The sequence below is a fragment of the Chiloscyllium plagiosum genome, unplaced genomic scaffold, assembly GCF_037043375.1.
Source record: "Chiloscyllium plagiosum isolate Xiang-an unplaced genomic scaffold, Cpla_swu_hap1 HiC_scaffold_13, whole genome shotgun sequence".
Classification (NCBI taxonomy): domain Eukaryota; kingdom Metazoa; phylum Chordata; class Chondrichthyes; order Orectolobiformes; family Hemiscylliidae; genus Chiloscyllium; species Chiloscyllium plagiosum.
In genome coordinates this window covers 16,539,898-16,559,833 of record NW_028270151.1, presented here as the reverse complement: position 1 = coordinate 16,559,833, position 19,936 = coordinate 16,539,898, and the positions used below count along the sequence as shown (strand labels likewise).

At 43.2% G+C, this 19,936-nt stretch overlaps 1 protein-coding gene and 1 pseudogene across 1 annotated transcript; one reads left to right on the top strand and one right to left on the bottom strand.

Moving 5' to 3' along the window:
• Nucleotides 1–1,513: 1,513 nt before the first annotated feature.
• LOC122547407 (succinate receptor 1-like) lies at nucleotides 1,514–19,292 on the top strand. The gene is made up of 2 exons (XM_087993216.1): nucleotides 1,514–1,670; nucleotides 17,423–19,292. The coding sequence occupies exon 2, from the start codon at nucleotides 17,433–17,435 to the stop codon at nucleotides 18,423–18,425; it is 993 nt and encodes a 330-aa protein (XP_087849342.1). The 5' UTR covers nucleotides 1,514–1,670; nucleotides 17,423–17,432; the 3' UTR covers nucleotides 18,426–19,292.
• Nucleotides 4,375–4,866, bottom strand: LOC148148253 (metaxin-2 pseudogene; annotated as a pseudogene).
• Nucleotides 19,293–19,936: the final 644 nt, after the last annotated feature.

Genomic DNA, 19,936 nt, shown 5'->3' with positions numbered 1-19,936 from the left:
ATAGCTATTGTACAATGTACGGTGGCACAGGATTGAGGATGATTTAGTGTTTTGGATCAGAAATTGGCTAGCTGAAAGAAGGTGTTGGTTGATGGGAAATGTTCATCCTGGAGTTTAGTTACTCGAGGTGTAGCACAAGGATCTGTTTTGGGGCCACTGCTGTTTGTCATTTTTAATAAATGACCAACATGAGGGTGTAGAAGGATGGATTAGTACATTTGCATATGACACTAAGGTCGGTGGAGTTGTGGATAGTGCTAAAGGACATTGCAGGTAACAGAGGGACATAGATAAGCTGCAGAGCTGGACTGAGAGGTGGCAAATGGAGTTTAATGCGGAAAACTGTGAGGTGGTTCACTTTGGAAGGAGCAACAGGAATAAAAAGTACTGGGCTAATGGTAAGGCTCTTGGCAGTGTGGATGAGCAGAGAGATCTCGGTGTCCATGTACATAGATCCCTGAAAGTTGCCACCCAGGTTGATAAGGTTGTTAAGAAGGCATACGGTGTGTTATCTTTTATTGGTAGATGGATTCGAGTTTTGGAACGATGAGGAGCTGTACAAAACTCTGGTGCGGCCACACTTGGAGTATTGTATACAGTTCTGGTCATCACATTATAGAAAGGATGTGGAAGCTTTGGAAGGGGTTCAGAGGTGATTTACTAGGATGTTGCCTGGTGTGGAGGGAAGGTCTTATAAGGAAAGGCTGAGGAATTTGACGCTGCTTTCATTAGAGAGAAGAAGTTTGAGAGAAGTTTAACAGCCTTTTTTCCTCGCATGGACATGGCTAACACGAGAGGACATAGCTTTAAATTGAGGGGTGATAGATATAGGACAGATGTCAGAGGTAGGTTCTTTACTCAGTGAGTAGTAGGGGTGTGGAACGGCCTGCCTGCAACAGTAGTAGACTCGCCAACGTTAAGTGCATTTAAGTGGTCATTAGATAAACATATGGAGAAAAATGGAATAGTGTCGGCTCGATGGACTTCAGATTGGTTCCACAGGTTGGTGCAACATGGATGGCCAAAGGGCCTGTACTATGCCTTAATGTTCTATATTCTATGTTCAATGTCTAATGTTCAGTGTCTCGGCCATCTTACCACTGTTCCTTCACTTCCTTCACAATTTACTCATTGCATATCCTTCTTTACTTGCGCAGTCATAATTATTTATTTTGCCTCACTCAATAGAGCTAGATTAACACATTTCCGCCTTTCCATTGTATCGCTTACTGCTTGTTAAAATGCTAATCTCCATTGACTAGTAATAAATTGGCCTGCTCTCTATCAGCAATAACACACACACTGGCTGGATGGGAGCCACAGTCATTTACCTTGATAAAACTGTTTAAAATCATCCACAAAGGCAAACATCATTTGTGCTCCACTTTCAGATTAGTCACGTCCTGTGAAAAGTGCTGACTGTCAGTTCAGAAAAACACAGAACTGCCAATGCTGGAGGACCTTGCAAAGGAGGAGAGGCTGCTCGTGAAATTTGTTAGGTTTGGTTGCATGCGCAGAGAGAGACCCAGAGTCTTCTAGGAGCCTGAATGGTATAGGTTACAGTGGGAGGAGTGGCATTATAGAGTGAGAAGTGAAACAATGCTGGGAGCGGCTTGCTGCAGCTTTTATCAAGATTCTGGGCGTCGAGGTGATATTCTCACTCAGCAGTGGTGAGTTGCCCATTAAGGGATTATCGCTTGTTTATGACCTGACTTACTGCAGTTCTCACCTTATTCATATGTAGCTTTCTACCTTGCATTCTGCCAGCAGAAAACTAGATGCTGAGAATGCTTGACATGGGAGTCACCGCTTGCTCCAAAGGACCTCCAAAGGTACTAACATCTCTGGAGGTACTCCATGAGCACTTGCTATATGCATCCTATGTCTATGGAGACTGGTATCTGACATGTGCTGGTCTCTGAACCTTCTTGGCACATCTTCACTACTGTACAGGTTCTACTCTTCAATGCTACATCTTATTGAGGTGTATAAAATCATGAGGGACATTGATAGGATGAATGCATGTAAGGCTGGCATGGTGGCTCAGTGGTTAGCACTGCTGCCTCACAGCACCAGGGACTGGGGTTCAATTCCAGCCTTGGGTGACTCCTTGTGTGGAATTTGCATATTTGCCCTGTGCCTGCATGGGTTTCCTCTCACAGTCCAAAGATGTGTAGCTTAGGTGAATTGGTCATACTAAATTGTCCAGAGTGTTCAGGGATGTGTAGGTTAGGTGTGTTAGTCAGGGGCAAATATAAAGTAGATTAGATTAGATTACTTACAGTGTGGAAACAGGCCCTTCGGCCCAACAAGTCCACACCGACCCGCCGAAGCGCAACCCACCCATACCCCTACATTTACCCCTTACCTAACACTACGGGCAATTTAGCATGGCCAAATCACCTGACCTGCATATCTTTGGACTGTGGGAGGAAACCGGAGCACCCGGAGGAAACCCACGCAGACACGGGGAGAACGTGCAAACTCCACACAGTCAGTCGCCTGAGGCGGGAATTGAACCCGGGTCTCTGACGCTGCGAGGCAGCAGTGCTAACCACTGTACCACCGTGCCGCCCACCCTATCTAACCCAGGTAAGGGACTGGGACTGGGTGGGATACTCTTCAGAGGGTCAGTGTGGACTTGTTGGGCCAAAGGGCCTGTTTCCACACTGTAGGGATTCTAATTCTAATTCTTTTTCCCAGGATAGGGAATTGAAAACTGGTGGGTATAGGTTTAAGGTGAGAGGGGTAAGACTTAAGAAGGTGCTGAGGGGCAGCTTTTTCACATAGAGAGTGGTGAGTATATGGAATGGGCTGCCAGAGAAAGTGGTTGAAGCAGGTACATAAAACATAGAACATAGAACATTACAGCGCAGTACAGGCCCTTCAGCCCTCGATGTTGCGCCGACCAGTCTGAAGCCCATCTAACCTACACTATTCCATGTACGTCCATATGCTTATCCTGTTGCTCCTTCCAATGACGACTTAAATGTACTTAAATTTGACGAATCTACTACAGTTGCAGGCAAAGCATTCCATACCCTCACTACTCTCTGAGTAAAGAAACTACCTCTGACATCTGTCCTATATCTATCATCCCTCAATTTAAACCTATGTCCCCTCGTGCTCGCCGTCACCATATTTGGAAAAAGGCCCTCCCTGCCCACCCTGTCTAACCCTCTGATTATCTTATATGTCTCTATTAAGTCACCTCTCAACCTTCTTCTCTCCAACAAAAACAGTCTCAAGTCCCTCAGCCTTTCCTCGTAAGACCTTCCCTCCATACCAGGCAACATCCTAGTAAATCTCCTCTGAACCCTTTCCAAAGCTTCCATATCCTTCTTATAATGCGGTGACCAGAACTGTACACAATACTCCAAGTGCGGCCGCACCAGAGTTTTGTACAGCTGCAGCATATCCTCATGGTTCCGGAACTCGATCCTTCTATTAATAAATGCTAAAACACTGTATCCCTTTTTAACAACCCTGTCAACCTGGGTAGCAACTTTCAAGGATCTGTGTACCTGGACATGAGATCTCTCTGCTCATCTACACTACCAAGAATCTTACCATTAGCCCAGTACTTTGCATTCCGGTTACTCCGACCAAAGTGAATCACCTCTCACTTGTCCGCATTAAACTCCATTTGCCACCTCTCAGCCCAGCTCTGCAGCTTATCTATGTCTCTCTGTAAGCTACAACATGCTTCGTCACTATCCACAACTCCACTGACCTTAGTGTTGTCTGCAAATTTACTAACCCACCCTTCTACGCCCTCATCCAGGTCGTTTATAAAAATGACGAACAGCAGTGGATCCAACACCGACCCTTGCGGTACACCACTGGTAACTGGACTCCAGGATGAACATTTCCCATCCACCACCACCCTCTGTCTTCTTTCAGTAAGCCAATTACTGATCCAAACTGCTATATCTCCCACAATCCCATTCCTTTGCATTTTGTACAATAGCCTACTGTGGGGAACCTTATCAAATGCCTTGCTGAAATCCATATACACCACATCAACTGGTTTACTCTCATCTACCTGTGTGGTCACCTTCTCAAAGAACTTTTTTTTTTAATTTTCGAGTTTCCCAATTACTTTTTAATTGGTTTTACACAGACACATTTCCATCAAATTGTCATTAAATTTATATTAAATATAAAATAAAGTGCAGGGTCATCTTGCTAATAATTAAAGTCTGCAAATTTTTGAATAATCTTACATGAAAAAATGTTACAGGAGATTGAACTGTAACTATGTTAATCACACACAACTTGGAAATCAATTCTTTCAACAGCCTTCAGCTTTTGTGTAGTTTGATACAATATTAATTATTTCAATAATCATTCCCTCCTTTTGTTCTTTATTGATTACTTTGTGGAAGAACTTCTTGAACACCTGGATACTGAACTCAAAACACTCTCTTGATCATGCTCTTCGAAGTATTGTTGCTCTATTCTTCTGCAAAACTTGATGAGATTTTCATAATTTTTTACTTTTTCACAAAGTGTATCATCGATCAGCTGAATTGTAAGGATGGTGAACAGATGACCAAACACCAATGCATCCAGTTCTGTTGACTGTTTAGTAAAGAGGTAAGGTTGGGTTCCCAGCCTTTGGGAGAGAGCTTGACAGCATTGATCCACATCTTCGAGCACTTGCTTTAGAGATTTTCCACCCCATCCAATTGCTTTCATCTTGCGCCTTACCTCCCATTGTTTCTGATAGGCTAATATATGGTTTAAAGGCCAAGGATATGGTGAACCATATCTAGAATGAGTTATTTTTGCCAATGTACTATCATCACACCACTGAATGTAAAGCTCTGCTGTCAACAGCATATTATTATACAGTAGCAACATGCAAAAATCATTTAGATAGGTAGATGGATGGGGAGGGTTTAGAACGATATGGACCAAATGCAAACAATTGGAACTGAGTGGGCACCATGGTCAGCACGGAACAATTTGGGCTGAATGGCCTGTTTCCATGCTGTATTACTTTATGACTCTCTGACTCTATCTCAGGGCATAACAGCAACTATCATCGTAAAGCTGCAATATGGGCACTTTGTACTCAGGGACAAAGAAAGGTTGGAAGGGCATTTAAAGACAAGACAAAATAGCATATATAATTCTAAAAGGGGTGCAGAAGGAGAGGGTCTGTATTTGCACAGATGATTAAAGGGCACAAAATAGGTGGAGAGTGTAGCTAATAAAGCAGCCAGTGTTCTCAGCTTTATTAATGAGTACAAGAGCAAGAGGTGAAGTTTATTTGGTATAAGACAGTCGTTAGACCTCAGCAGCATACTGTGTAAGGTTGTGGGTGCCATGTTATAGGAAAGATGTTCATGGATTGGTGAGGGGGCAGACACAGTTTGCAAGAACACTTTTAAGAAAGAGAAACCTCAACTATGAGTGCAGATTGAAGGGGTTAATACTGTTCTTCTTGGAGAGAAGGCAGTTGAGAGGGGATTTGATAGAGGTTTTCAAAATCATGGCTGAATAGTGTAAGTAGAGAAAAGCTGTTCCTGCTTGTAAAAGAAAAAAAAAGAATGAGAGGGCATTGATTTGAACTGATGTGCAGACAAAGCAAGAATGATGTGAAAACAGCACTCAGTGAGTAGTTAGGGGAAAAGTAATGGAGGCAGGTTTATCTGAAGCACTCAAGAGAGAATTGAATGATTATTTGAACAGAAACGAAAAGCAGAGCTTTGGGGGAAAGGTAGGAGATTGGGTAATAGAACTTGTGCAGGCACAATGGGCTGAATGGCCTTGTTCTACAATGTAACAATTCTGTGAGTCTTAGTCATTCTGTGACAATTGCTCAGCTCATGGAATGGACCAGGCTGGTCACTTGCACTCTCAGTATTTAATCATTGTGAACTGACCTCGGTGTACTGAGCAAGGATTGGCTCAATTTTAAACTTTAAATTTTAAACCCTCGATCAGGGCACCAAACTCGTGGTACTGTTGTCTTGCTATGGCTTTTAGTGCCACCTCAAAAAAAGGGAGATTGCCATGGTTGCCACCTCATTCAAGTCAAGGCAGATAGTCTTCAGATGGATGTCCAGCGGGGGTAAGTCAAGGGCAGCCTGTGATACCTGTCCATGGGCTTGGACGCAGTCAGTCAGCCTATTGGGGCACTCACTGTCAGGGATGAGAAGTCAAATGTTGTCCCTCAGCTGGCATTTAGAATCATATAGTCATAGAGATGTAGAGCATGGAAACAGACCCTTCAGTCCAACCCGTCCGTGCCGACCAGATATCCCAACCTAATCTAGTCCAAATTTTCATTCCAAATTTCTGTTGAATTCAAGCCCATACACCCTGAACATTAGCCTGAGGCAATTGGGTCAATAACCTTCCACTTTGAGTCCAATCTGATTCTCGTTCAGAACTGAAGGGGACTGAAGAAATGGTTGGTTTGTTGCTGTAGGAAAAGAGAGGGAAGGGGGAACAAGTGGAACAGATGGTATGGTCTGTGCTTATCTCCTTTCTTCATGGTATCTATGCTGCTTATCTGCTGATACTGTGCTCAACCAGGTCTGCTGTGAGCCACTGAACATTATAATCTCTAGCCTTTTTGCAGAGATGCAGCGTGGAAAATTTCCCAGTCTTTATCTTGTAACTTGGCAGCAGGTTCAGGGAAATTCCACTCTCACCGGGAGTCCATGATTTAAAAAAAATTCCATTTTATTGTCTGCATTATATATTATAGTCAAGAAGGGAGTTAGGTATTAGAAAGGTGTACTATGCTTTTAGTCATACATATTTCTGAAATGAGGACACAAACCAATAATCGTATCAAATTTTAAAAATATTCAGCTTTTACTGAAGAAGTTTAGATTTCATGAACTCATCTCCACCTCCCCCAATAAATGTTTTTGGCAGAGGCGCATAGTAACTATTGTTGGCAGCTGGCCCATTGCCCTTTACACAAATCCCCTGCTCAGTTCCTATGATATAGACAGCAGGTTAAACTCCCACGCACCAGCCAAACCCTCAGCTTATTGAGAGCTCTTATGGTCCTCAAGCTGCATTTACTGGTGTAAAATACTACGTAGTGAAAGACATGCCAGGGTGAAAAGGCTTCTTGTCCATCCATATTGGTGAAAAGGTGGGAATGAAAGGTGGCACATTCTTTACAGGGTGTACTGTATGCATCAAGGACAATCCTAACTCACTCTGTGCCCCTCCTGCTCTGTGACCTCCCACCTGGACTCGAAAAACCCTCAATTCCTTCGCTGAAGCACTCAATCCCTCTGTACTCTACAAATTGAGAGATACCTCAATCCAGTCACCGCCATCTCATTCTCAGGGCCTCCTTCAAGTCTCAGCAGGATGGCTGGTGCTGACTGTCAAGAGCTTTCAAGGAAAAGACTCCCTTCCATGATGAGAGAGTGACCTGACCCCCAGCTCATCACTGTCATCGACAGCAAGTTAATGCTGGGGGTGGGGGTAGGTGGGGGGGGGGGGGGGCGGCCTTATTTAACACTCATCAGTTTTTCCACTAGGGGTGGACAAAGAACATGTATCTTGCTGTCCCCAATCCTTGTACAATCCAGTCCATTATTTCAGAATAGAGTGGTTTAAGATTCTCTACAGCATGGAAACAGTCCTTCAGCCCAACAAGTCCACACTCACCCTCTGAAGAGTGACCCACCTAGATTCATTTCCCTACATTTAACCCTGACTAATGCATCTTACACCGTGGGCAATTTAGCGCAGCCAATTCACTTGGCCTGCACATCTTTCTGGAATGTGGGGGGAAACCCACGCAGACACGGGGAGAATGCGCAAACTTCACACAGCCAGTCACCCGAGGCTGGAATTGAACCTAGGTCCCTGGTGTTGTGAAGCAGCAGTGCTAACTACTGAGCCACCGTGCCGTCCTACACGGTGTTGCTTGAGATTATACATCGTGACCCAGTCCTCAAGCAGCATGACTTGTGTGTCAGATTGTCCAGAAAAATTTCAGCCTGTACAGATGTAAGAAATGCACTTTCAAAAAATCCATGCACTCCAAGATAACGTGACCCTGACCTCGAATATGGCTGTAATGAATGCTTTTGTTCACTTCAACTGTGTATTGACTCACTCACTGACTCCAAATATTAGTAATACAGAAAAGTAAGTGCAATTACATGGCTACTTCTCTGAGTAGGGATGTAACATTCACTGAACCTTTCATTCTTGTTAGCCTCTACAAATTGAGAAAGAAAGGTCAAGATCTTTATAGTTCTCTAGTCATGAACACCGTCCTAGATACCTCATTATGGCATAAGTATTATTGAGCGTAAGACCTCCACAGATGGGGTCATTCCTATCAAACACCAGATGTTCATTTTTGTCTTGTTAAACAAGTAACTAATCACCTCGGATCTATTATTCTGTCTCCTAGCTCAAGAGCTCTCAAAGTTTTCCAACACATTCACATTGTTATCAGACGCTATGCAAACAGGCATCAAACTCAGTTACATTTCAAATTAATGCTTTACAACATCATAACATTAAACATCAGGACAAAAATTCACCATGATGCCCATCAAACCAGGTCCACCATTCAATCCAATCACGAAATAGGTGAAAGGTCACATTGGTGCATGGAACAGTCAGAATTCTTGAGGAACTGTTCCTCCAATCACACGCTGTAGCTCTCCTGTAACTCTTCCATCTCTCCCATCTTTTGCACTGATGTATTGGGCTCCCCTGTCACTGAAGATAGAGATATTTGTGGAACCTCCTCTTCCAGCTACTTGTTTAATAATCCTTTGCCATCCATGACCAGTTGCTACAGGATATTAGATCTGATCCATTGGTATGGGATCAATTAACCCTGTCCATTTCTTTTTTCACCTATATATCACCCTTTTGATTGACCCTTGTGTATTTGAACTCTAGAGTGGATGATCCACCTAGTCTTCGTCCTGAAATACCCAGTCTTATAGATGACAGGGAGAAGGTGATGGCCCAGTGATATTAATCAATAGACCCAGATAATATTCTGAGGACATAGGTTTGATACCTGCCATGACAGATGATGGAATTTGAAGTCATCTAAACAAAAAATCTGGAATTAAGAATCTAATGATGACCCTGAATACTTTGTCGATTGTCAGAAAAGTCCATCCGGTTCACTAATGTCCTTTAGGGCAGGAAACTACCATCCTTACCTGTTCTGGCTTACATGTGATCCACAGCAATGTGGTTGGCTCTTAACTGCCCCCTGGGAAATTAGGGATGGGCAATCAATGCTGCCTAGCCAGCGACACCTTCATCCCGTAAATGACTTTAAAAAAACTATCTTCAGCAAATTTAATTCGCTGTATGTGATATCAAGAAATGATTGAAGACTCTAGACACTGAAAAGGCTGTGGGCCCTAACAATATTGCAGCATTCGTCATGATAATTGTGCTCCAGAATTAGCTGTGCCTGTTGACAAGCTGTTTCACAGTTTCTACATTGTTGGGTATGCCAGTGTTGTAGCTCATAATGTACCAAGCAATGTGGCAAAATTGCCAAGTTATGTCAGTGCTTTTGACAACATAATACAAATTTGACCAGTTTAAAAACCATGCTATCTGTGTACTCTTGATCATTATCAAAGTGAAGCAAGGGGCCACAGACAATGCTGTATTTGCTCAGCAAAAACTTAGTTTGGATTCCACCAGAGTCATTTCTTTCTGTTTTCTTTATTCTTTCTTGAGATTATGATCATCATTTTCAAATCCTGATTTGTTACATATCCCTAATTGCCCTTGAAGCTAAATGGCTTGCTGGATCACCCGAAACTTCTCCATCTCCTGATGCTGCTTGGCTTGCTGTGTTCTTCCAGCCTCCTGCTTGTCTATCTTGGCTTCCAGCATCTGCAGTTTACTTTTTTTGTCTCGGACCAGGTCAGGGGTAACCACGTTGTATGTAGGTCAGCAATCACATGGACACAAACCAAGTAAGGGAAGCTGATTCCCTCCCTAAAGGACTCTGGTGAATCAGATGGGTCTTTATGCCAGTCAAAGATAGCTTCCCAATCACTATCTGAAATCCAGATTGGTTGATTAGTGGTTATCAGCAGATATTTCTATATATATGTTGCTCATGTTTGACGTGAAACCTTGGGAACACATGCAGATTAGACATGAATATTCAGGATGCCTCAGGCAACTCCTTCCCAAATGTTTACCAGTGTAATGACACATCTAGTCAGTCTGTCTTGCTAGGGAGACAAGATGTACCCAGACACGGTGAAGTTGGTGTCAGGAATATTGTCTGCAAGGTATGGATTCCATGATTGTGATTATGTCAAGCTGTTTCGTGATTTGTGTATTGGACAGTTCTCTCAACTTTGGCACAAGAAGCGCAAGGTTATCAAGGAGATCTTTGCTGTGTATATAGGGCTGTATACCTTCATTTCTTTCTGACATTGGTCCAGTAGTTTGATACAACAGAATTGTTCTGAATACCGAGTACAGGAGTTGGGAGGTCATGTTGTGGCTGTGCAAGACATTGGTTAGGCCACTGTTGGAATATTGCGTGCAATTCTGGTCTCCTTATCGGAGAGATCTTATGAAATTTGAAAGGGTTCAGAAATATTTACAAGGATGTTGCCAGGGTTGGAGGGAGACGTTGAATAGGCTAGGGCTATTTTCCATGCAGGCTATGGATTCAACTGTTGTTTACTTTCCACTCTTCCAACAAGCTTGGCTGTATTACACACATATCTCAAAGAACAAAGAAAATTTACAGCCCAGGAAATGGCCCTTTGGCCCTCCAAGCCTGAGCCGATCCATATCAACTGTCTAAACCTGTTGGTCAATTACTAAGCATTTGTATCCCTCTGCTCCCAACCTACTCATGCATCTGTCCAGACGCATCTTAAATGAATCTACCATGCCTGCCTCTACCACCTCTGCTGGCAACACATTCCAAATGCCCACCACCCTCTGTGTGAAGTACTTGCCGTGTGTATTCCCCTTAAACTTTCCACCTCTCACCTTGAAAGCGTGACCTCTCATTATTGAATCCTTCACCCGGGGAAAAAGCTTATCTCTATCCACCCTGTGTATACCCTTCATGATTTTGTAAACCTCAATCAGGTCCCCCCTCAATCTCCTTTTTTCTAATGAAAATAAACCTAACGTACTCAACCTCTCTTCATAGCTAGCACCTTCCATACCAGGCAACATCCTCATAAACCTTCTCTGCACCCTCTCCAAAGTGTCCACATCCTTTTGGCAATGTGGTGACCAGAACTGTACATAGTATTCTAAATGTGGCCGAACCAATGTCTTGTACAATTTTAACATGACCGGCCAGCTCTTATACTCAATACCCCGTCCAATGAAGGCAAGCATACTATATGCCTTCTTGACCACTTTATCCACCTGTGCAGTAAACTTCAGGGTATAATGGACCTGCACTGCCAGATCTCTCTGCCCATCAACTTTTCCAAAGGCTCTTCCGTTCATTGTATAATTCACTCTAGAATTAGACTTGCCTAAATGCATCACCTCACATTTGTCTGGATTGAAAACCATCTGCCACTTTTCTGCCCAACTCTCCAGTCTATCTATATCCTCCTGTATTCTCTGACAGTCCTTTATGCTCTCTGCTACTCCACTAATCTCCTCATCACAGTTATTGATTTTATACTATAGATAGCTGAACCCCAAGTACTGATGCTTCCTGTACTCCACCAGTTGAAGCCCGCTGCGTGGAGTTTGCATGTTCTCCCCTTGTCTGCATGGGTTTCCATCGGGTGCTCTGGTTGTTTCCCACAGCCCATAGATCTGTAGGTTACACATATTGGCCATGTTAGATTGCCCAGTAATGTTCAGGAATGGATGGATTAGCCATGGTAACTGAAGGGTCATGGGGATAAAGTAGGGGGTTGTGTCTGGTGGCGTGGTCTTTAAAGGGTTGGTGCAGACACGATAGGTCAAATGGTCTCCTTCCACATTGGAGCCATTCTATGAATCTATTTCAGAATTGAGCCATTTATTTCTTCTCTGATTTCTGTAGATTAGTTAATCTTTGATTCTTGCAATGATGTTACTCCTAATATACTGCCTTTCCTTGGATTGCCATCTCGGTATGGTAGAGAGGCTTGAGTGTCCCATTGATCCCGAGAGTGATGCTGTCAGGAGTTCTCAACTCCTGTCAGGCCCACCATGACGGTTAGACCAGAGATGAGGAGCCAGACAAAGAGCAATTTGAAACAAGTCCTCAATGATGATTGATGTGGAAGATGCCCATTGACATAAATATCTGTGGTGGCAGATGAAGACCTCAGCAGTAGGAAGGTCCCCACTGATTGAAGTTTCTTTGCTGTTGCAACCAGATGTACCTGTGTTGGCTGCTATGCAACAACATTCCCACGTGAAAAGATATCCCCTATATGGTGTCTATCTAGAGGAATTCAACACCCTCCACCCTCCCACCAAGCAACACAAGCCCTACAGTGATCAGTGAAAGTTGATACGAACAGGATTATGATCTCTGGAAGTCTCTAGCCTCAGACTGGCTCTTAGGTGGTAGAGTTTGACTCAATCATTTCTCTCTTGAAATTAGCACGGGAGAGCTTTCTTCAGGATGCACTCTGCTCATCTCTGCACTATCCCTCACCTTCAACCCCCAACCCCCACATTGGAAAGGAGCTGGAAAAGGTATCTTAAAAATAGTCTTAAAAACCACGTCCAACAGGCTCATCTACCTATGATCTGAAAACCAAAGTAAGACTCAATCTCAGAACCTAGGAATGTATGAACCTTTATGCTAACGAGCAAGACAAGTATCTGGTTGGAGAACTGCCTATTGCCCGTGAACTCAGGTATATCAACATTGATATTGCTGCCCTACAGGAGACTCGAAGACCCGCCAAAGGACAGCTGAGGGGAAAAGGGTGGTATTAACTGGAAAATCAACCCAGGATCCATGGATTTAGTTTGCCATCAAGAACTAACTTGACAACCAACTCTTGGAGCTTTCTGTTGGTATTAACAATTGCCTCATGACTCTACATCTGCAATCTGCCAAGAGCCAGCAGGTAATGGTCATGTGCGTCAATGTCCCAACCCTTGATGCCATTGACGAGTCCAAAGAAGATTTTTATTCCACCCTGGATACCATTCTCATCCCTAAGGATAATCCTCATTACAGACTTCAATGCCAAGGTTGGAAAGGACTCCAAACTCTGGAAAGGAACCACCAGAAAAAGGAGTCCGGAATTGCAACTCCAATGCGATTCTCTTGTTCATCAAATGCACAGAACACCAGCTGGTCATCACTACCACACTGTTCTGCCAAAAGACAACTTCAAGACTTCTTGGAGGCATCCATGATCAAACTACTGGCACATGATCATTTGATCCCAAGAACAAGGAGATGATGTTCTCATTATATTGAATGGCGGTGCAGGCTCGAAGGGCTGAATGGCCTACTCCTGCACCTATTGTCTATTGTCTATTGTCATTACCAGAGTGATGACCAGTGCAGATACTGCTGGAAAGATCATGGCTCACCCAACCAGTGTCACTAGAGGCAGTTGAAGATAAAGAAGCTACTTGGAAAAATACTCAATGCTGACCAGGTTCAAGAGCAAACCTCCAACAATGTCTTCACAAAAATCTTCAAAGAGTTCATATAAATGGAGTGAAGGAAATCTGGAAAGAGCTAAAGACAGCCACCATCTCACGTTGAGAAGAAAGCATCAGCTACAAGACCAGGAAACACCTTCTCAACAAGAATGACCACATCATCCAAGACCACATTGACAATATAAGGAAATCTCTCCGTGCCTGGAAAAGTAATGTTACCAGTGAGACAAAGTGGAGAACTCATCAAACTATGAAGGAGGAGAGTCTTCGATGACCATGACACTTGTGGTAATAACAAGATCCTTGTGTGTAAAGCAGTCATAAGGTTGACTCTTCTACAAAGCTCCAAAATGTGCACTATATATAGATACCGTCATGGCCCTGGAGAAATACCATCTGTTTGAGGCAGATTCTTGGCATTGGCTAGGAAAGGAGGGTTACTAACGTTATCCTTGAAGCAGCCAATAGCACCTGCAACCAGGCCATGATTATTTGAAATCAACTCTGCTGAACTATCTACATGCTTAAGATGTCTGAGTTCCAACTCCCAAAGCAAACCTTTCTCACCAGCTCAAAGGAAGCACTCAAGCAAAACAACCACGAAATAAATGCTTCAAAGAATCCCTGAAGGTTGACCTCAAAGGATGCAACATAGATGTCAACATATGGGAGACCATCACTTAGTAGAAACTGATTTGGAATTTCCAGCTTCCTGTGTGAAAAGACATAATTCTATGAGAACAAGCATCGACATGAGGAAGTATGGATAGGAATCCTGAGAAAGAAATGCCAGCAATACCAAGGGTATGGACCAATTCTGCTTCCTGGAAACACCTACAAATGTGCAGATGGAGATGTGACTCTAAGATTGGGCTCTTCAGTCACACAAGGACCGCCAGAACCCATGACTAATGACACGGAATTTCCTAGGAAGACAACTGTACTTGTTAGTGAGTGATTGCTGACAATTACCCTGAATGCCATAAGATTAATCTTGTGTAAGGAAAGCTTTGGTTTCTCAGGGGATTAGTGCATCAGACAGTTGACATGGACTTTATGGGCGACATGGCCTCCTTCTATTCTATAAGCTCCAAGTGTTCTGTGACTCGAAGTTGATTAAGCTGCTTGTGGGGATGGAACGTCTCTCAATTGTCCTTCTCTCCATCACATGAATCTGTCAGTTGAGTAATGACAAATAAATGGGACATTGTTAACACTGATATAACAAACATAGGTTAACATAATTTTACGTGTAATATCACAACTATTCCTCTAAAAATGTAAGATGGTCTTCTTATTAGGGGGAGTCAAGATTAGAGTGATTCTGGAAAAAGCGCAGCAGGTCAGGCAGCATCCAAGGACCAGGAAAATCAACGTTTCGGGCAAAAGCCCTTCATCAGGAATGGCTTGATGAAGGGCTTTTGCCCAACACATCGATTTTCCTGCTGCCTGACCTGAGGTGCTGTTCCAGCACCACTTTAATCTTGACTCTGATCTCCAGCATCTGCAGTACTCATTTTTGCCTTATTATTAGGGGGAAGCAATAGCCAAATGACATTATCACTAGATTATTAATCAAGAGACTCATGTAATGTTCTGAGGAGCTGGGTACGAATTCTGCTATGCCAGATGGTAGAATTTTAATTTAAATGTTAAACATGGCAGTGAGCCCTTCTGTTAATTAAACCAAACACCCAGAAAAGCTCACCACACCTTGTAATCGGTTAAAATGAGTGAGAGAGAACTCCCAAAATCCACAACTTAAAGAAAATTTATTCCTTAACTCTAAAAGTGAATATTAAACAACATCTTTTCACAAGACTAAGTGCCCTTTCTCTTAACTGCTTATCTGCCTCCAACTCTCTAACAATATACTGTTCCACTAAAAAAAATACATATTAAAATTACATCAACTTAATTTCAAAATCATACAGCGGTTGTCATCATTGGTGTCTGTCTTCTTTCAGCTGAAGATCCCCCGAAGATGTTTCATATGAGAAAGACCTTTGATAAAGAATATTTTTGAATGGCAATCTTTCTCAATGTTAGTTACTCTCTCGATGGTAGTTGCTCTGTCTGACTTCCAAATGTTTTTTTAACAGAGGAACCTCGATTATCCGAATACCAATTATCTGAAAATTGGATTATCCGAAGAGATCTTGAGGTCCCAATAGAAACATTACGTCAGAAACGTGTTTCCAACACTGATCGCATCTTTTGTTTACAGTGATTAAACAGGCACCGTCTCCAAATGACTGACCTCCCCGCCCTTTCTCTCTCCCCACACTTTCCCTGAGTTCTACAGAGGGGTGTACACTAAAGCCCCCTTCCCCAGATAATCTCTCCAACATTGTCCTGTACAGAGCAAATGTGGAACCTCTGTAAATGTTGCAGTAAAAGGGTGTGTGTGTGTGTGTGTGTGTGTGTGTGTGTGTGTGTGTGTGTGTGTGTGTGTGTGTGTGTGTGTGTGTGTGTGTGTGTGTGTGTGTGTGTGTGTGTGTGTGTGTGTGTGTGTGTGTGTGTGTGTGTGTGTGTGTGTGTGTGTTGGAGACTTACCACACAAAGGCAGCTGCAGCAGCAGTCTTGTTGTTGGTGTACAGTCAGGCTGCCCTGGAGAGGGGGCAGGGATGGTGTTGGACAGGGTTGGGGGGTGCAGAGTTGGATGAGTTTAGGGGGCAGGCAGCGGAGTTGTACGGGGTCAGAGTGGGGGCGGGATTGGACAGGGTTTGGGGGCAGGGAACAGGGTTGGACGGATTGGGGCGGTTGTGGACAGGGACAGAGCGGGATTGGACAGGGTTGGGGGGCAGGGTCAGGGGGCAGTGTTGGATGGGGATGGAGCAGGACTGGAGGGAGGCAGGGCAGGGTTGAACGAGGATGGAGGGCGGGAGGCATTGTTGGACAGGGACGGGGGTAGTGTTAGACGGGGATGGGGACAGGGGCGGGGTTGGACAGGGATAGGGCGGGGTTGGACGGGGTTGGGGTGCGGGTATGGGGTTGGACGGGGTTGGGGGTAGGGAGTGGGGTAAGACTGGTTTGGGGGGGTGGGTGGGCAGCTTTGGCCGAGGACGGGAAGAGGGGTGGGGATGGATTTGGAAGGGGTTGGGGGGGCAGTGTTGGACGTGGTTGGGGGCATGGGTGGCAGTGTTGGGAGTGGGGTCTCACGCACCGAATAATTGATTATCCAAATGAAATAGTGCCCGCCCGACTCATTCAGATAATCGAGGTTCCCCTGTATACACCAACATCAGATCACCTCATTGGTTCAAAGTTGGCAAAACAATAAATTCAAACACAATTGGGTTTTAGTATCCCAGGGCATAATTTAAATTGATTGGTTAAATTTGAATTGTTGTCAAAACAGCAACTAACTCAGGTATCTATTTCACAACCAAGTGTTACATTTTTCAATTTTCCAGTACACTCTGAGACTGCTAGCTAGTCATACGACAGGTAAGCCCTCAGTGTAAAACAGCATTCACTCTCTTTTAAAAGTACAGTACATGTTGTCAACTTCATAACAAATATCTGGAATTAAGCACCTAATGATGACCAGGAAACCACCGTCAATTGTCAGGGAAAAAAAAAACAAACTAGATTACTAATGTCCCTTAGGGAGGGAAATCTGCATTCCTTACCTGATCTGGCCTACATGTGACTCCAGACAGTGATGAGGATGACTCCTAAGTGCCCTCTGGGCAATTGGGGATGGACAATAAATGCTGGCCTAGCCATCAATGCATTCATATCATGAATGAATAAAAAAAGTATATATTACGAACTCTTTTGCTGTGCCCCTATTGTGTTACCTTTGTTTGTTTTTCAGTTTCTAGGAAATGAATAACACATGTTTGGACATCAACCCTCAGCTGGAGAAGTATTACCTTCCAACCATGTATGCAATAGAGTTCCTTTTAGGACTGGTCGGCAACCTTTCTGTGATATGGGGCTACTTATTCTGTCTGAAGGAATGGAAGTGCAGCAACATCTACCTTTTCAATCTTTCCGTCACCGACCTGACTTTCATTTGCACCCTTCCCATGCTCGTCGTCTACTACGCCAAAGGCAACAAGTGGGTTTTTGGTGACATCATGTGTACAATAAATAGATACATCCTACACGCGAACATGTACATCAGCATCTTGTTTCTCACCTGCATCAGCATCGATCGGTACCTGCTGGTGGTGAGTCCAGTGAAGCTTCACCATTTTCAGAAAAAGTGGAACGCTGTTGTAATCTGTCTCAGCATTTGGGTTTTTGTAACACTGGAGTTGGTGCCTCTCTTCATTTTTATTGATGTTCATGCAATAGGTAAGAAGTCCTCCTTCCAGTGTTTGGATTATGCCAGCTCAGGAAATCCCTCCCAGAGTCTGATTTACAGCATCTGCCTCACAGTTTCTGGTTATCTCTTACCGCTCTGCGTCATGTTTTTCTTCTACATCCAAACTGCACGCAGCCTTAAGAAAATAATGCAACAGCGCACCAAGGTTCAGGTGGAAAAGCCGCTTACCTTGGTCATATTGGCCATTGTCATTTTCTTGATATTCTTTACTCCTTATCACATAATGCGCAATGTTCGTATTGCTTCCCGAGTGGAGAACAGCACCATGTCAGAGTGCAGCAAATTAGCTGTAAAGGCTCTGTACACTATCACAAGGCCCATAGCTTTCCTCAACTCCATTACAAACCCCATTTTCTACTTCATGTTGGGGGATAAGTTCAGGGAGCAGTTTTTCAGCAGGTTGAGAAGCATCTTCTTAAGAAAGCCTGAGGTAACCAATCAGAAAGAGGAAGGTTTCAACAGGTCAACTGGGTTAAACAAATGCTGAGACCTGATAATTCTGTAAATAAGTCAAATAATTCATAAATCTCTCCATTACAGTGGTTTTCCCACTTCATGTTTGGGAGTGATGCTTTGATGTGTCAAAAGTTGTCTTTGATTTGTCAAAAGTTGTCTTTGATGTGTCAAACATTGTGTTGCTGTTGTATCAGGATGGCAGAAGACAAATGTGATTTTTAATTGATTTTAGATTATTTTTTCCCCTGTATTCATTCCTGTACTGCTATTCATTAACATTTAAAAATAATTGCAGCTCGAAGCTGTAAATGGTAAGAATGTTTAAATATGATAATAGCATCCACAGCATTGCTATAACATTATGATATGTGTAGTTAAATTATGCCTGTATAGCTTTGGACGATTACTGTGTGCATTATGACATTCCTTCCTCTCCACGTGGAAGTCACAGCTTTAGCTGTGAAAAAGGTCAGGAATGTTGAAAGCAAGAAATGCAGCCTTGGACTCAGGATTGCAAATACAACTTGGCTACCAGCTCAAATGCAAGAGATCTTATTCATCTCATCAGCACATCACCATCGTGTATTCCTTAAAACTGTGCCCAAAATTGTGGAAATACTCAATGATTTTCAATGTTATGATCAATGCATTGAGAAAGTCGAACTCATGTTTAAAGTGGAATCATTTTGCAATGATTTGAAAATTACCCTTCATCAGTTTGACACATGGAGGACTGTCTTTCTAAGCATAATGTAATTGCTGTCACAAACAGTAAAAACTGATGAAGAATCGTCCAGGTTCGAAACGTTAGCTTCTTGTCTCTCCACAAATGCTGCCTGACCCACTGTGATTTCAAGCGCTGTTTGTTTTCAATAAAAGCACCAGGTCATTTTAAGAATTGCACAGTCTTGCTTCTCATTTTAATTTGGCCTCAGTATTTTTTGCAACTTTCTCTTACTCCTGTGCCAGACACTCTTCACACTGACAATGACTCAGTTATGCTGGTATTAAGCAATCACAGTTTCAATGCCCTCCGAAAATGTCAATCTGGACAGATTCACATTCTACAAAGCCAAAGACTGAAATCTTGGGTGTAATTCCATGTGATAATTTTAGTCTCAAACTTACAGACTGAAGCACACCTTCATTGAGATCAATGGCACAAACTATGCACAATAGTATCCTTCCACATATTTTACTGGATTTTGGCAGATTGAGTGATGCTGTCATAGTCCCCAGATCAACACATCAAGCCTCCATATCCCCCATTTCACAAAATACACAATAGAATAAGGTATCCTTCAGAAATGGAATTAATTGAATTTAATCAGGATCTATGTTGTTTTAAATCACACAACACCAGGTTATAGTCCAACAGGTTTAATTGGAAGCACTAGCTTTCGGAGTGCTGCTCCTTCATCAGGTGATGAAGGAGAGGCGCTCCTAGAGCTAGTGTGCTTCCAATTAAACCTGTTGGACTATAACCTGGTGTTGTGTGATTTTTAACTTGTACACCCCAGTCCAACACTGGCATCTCCAAAT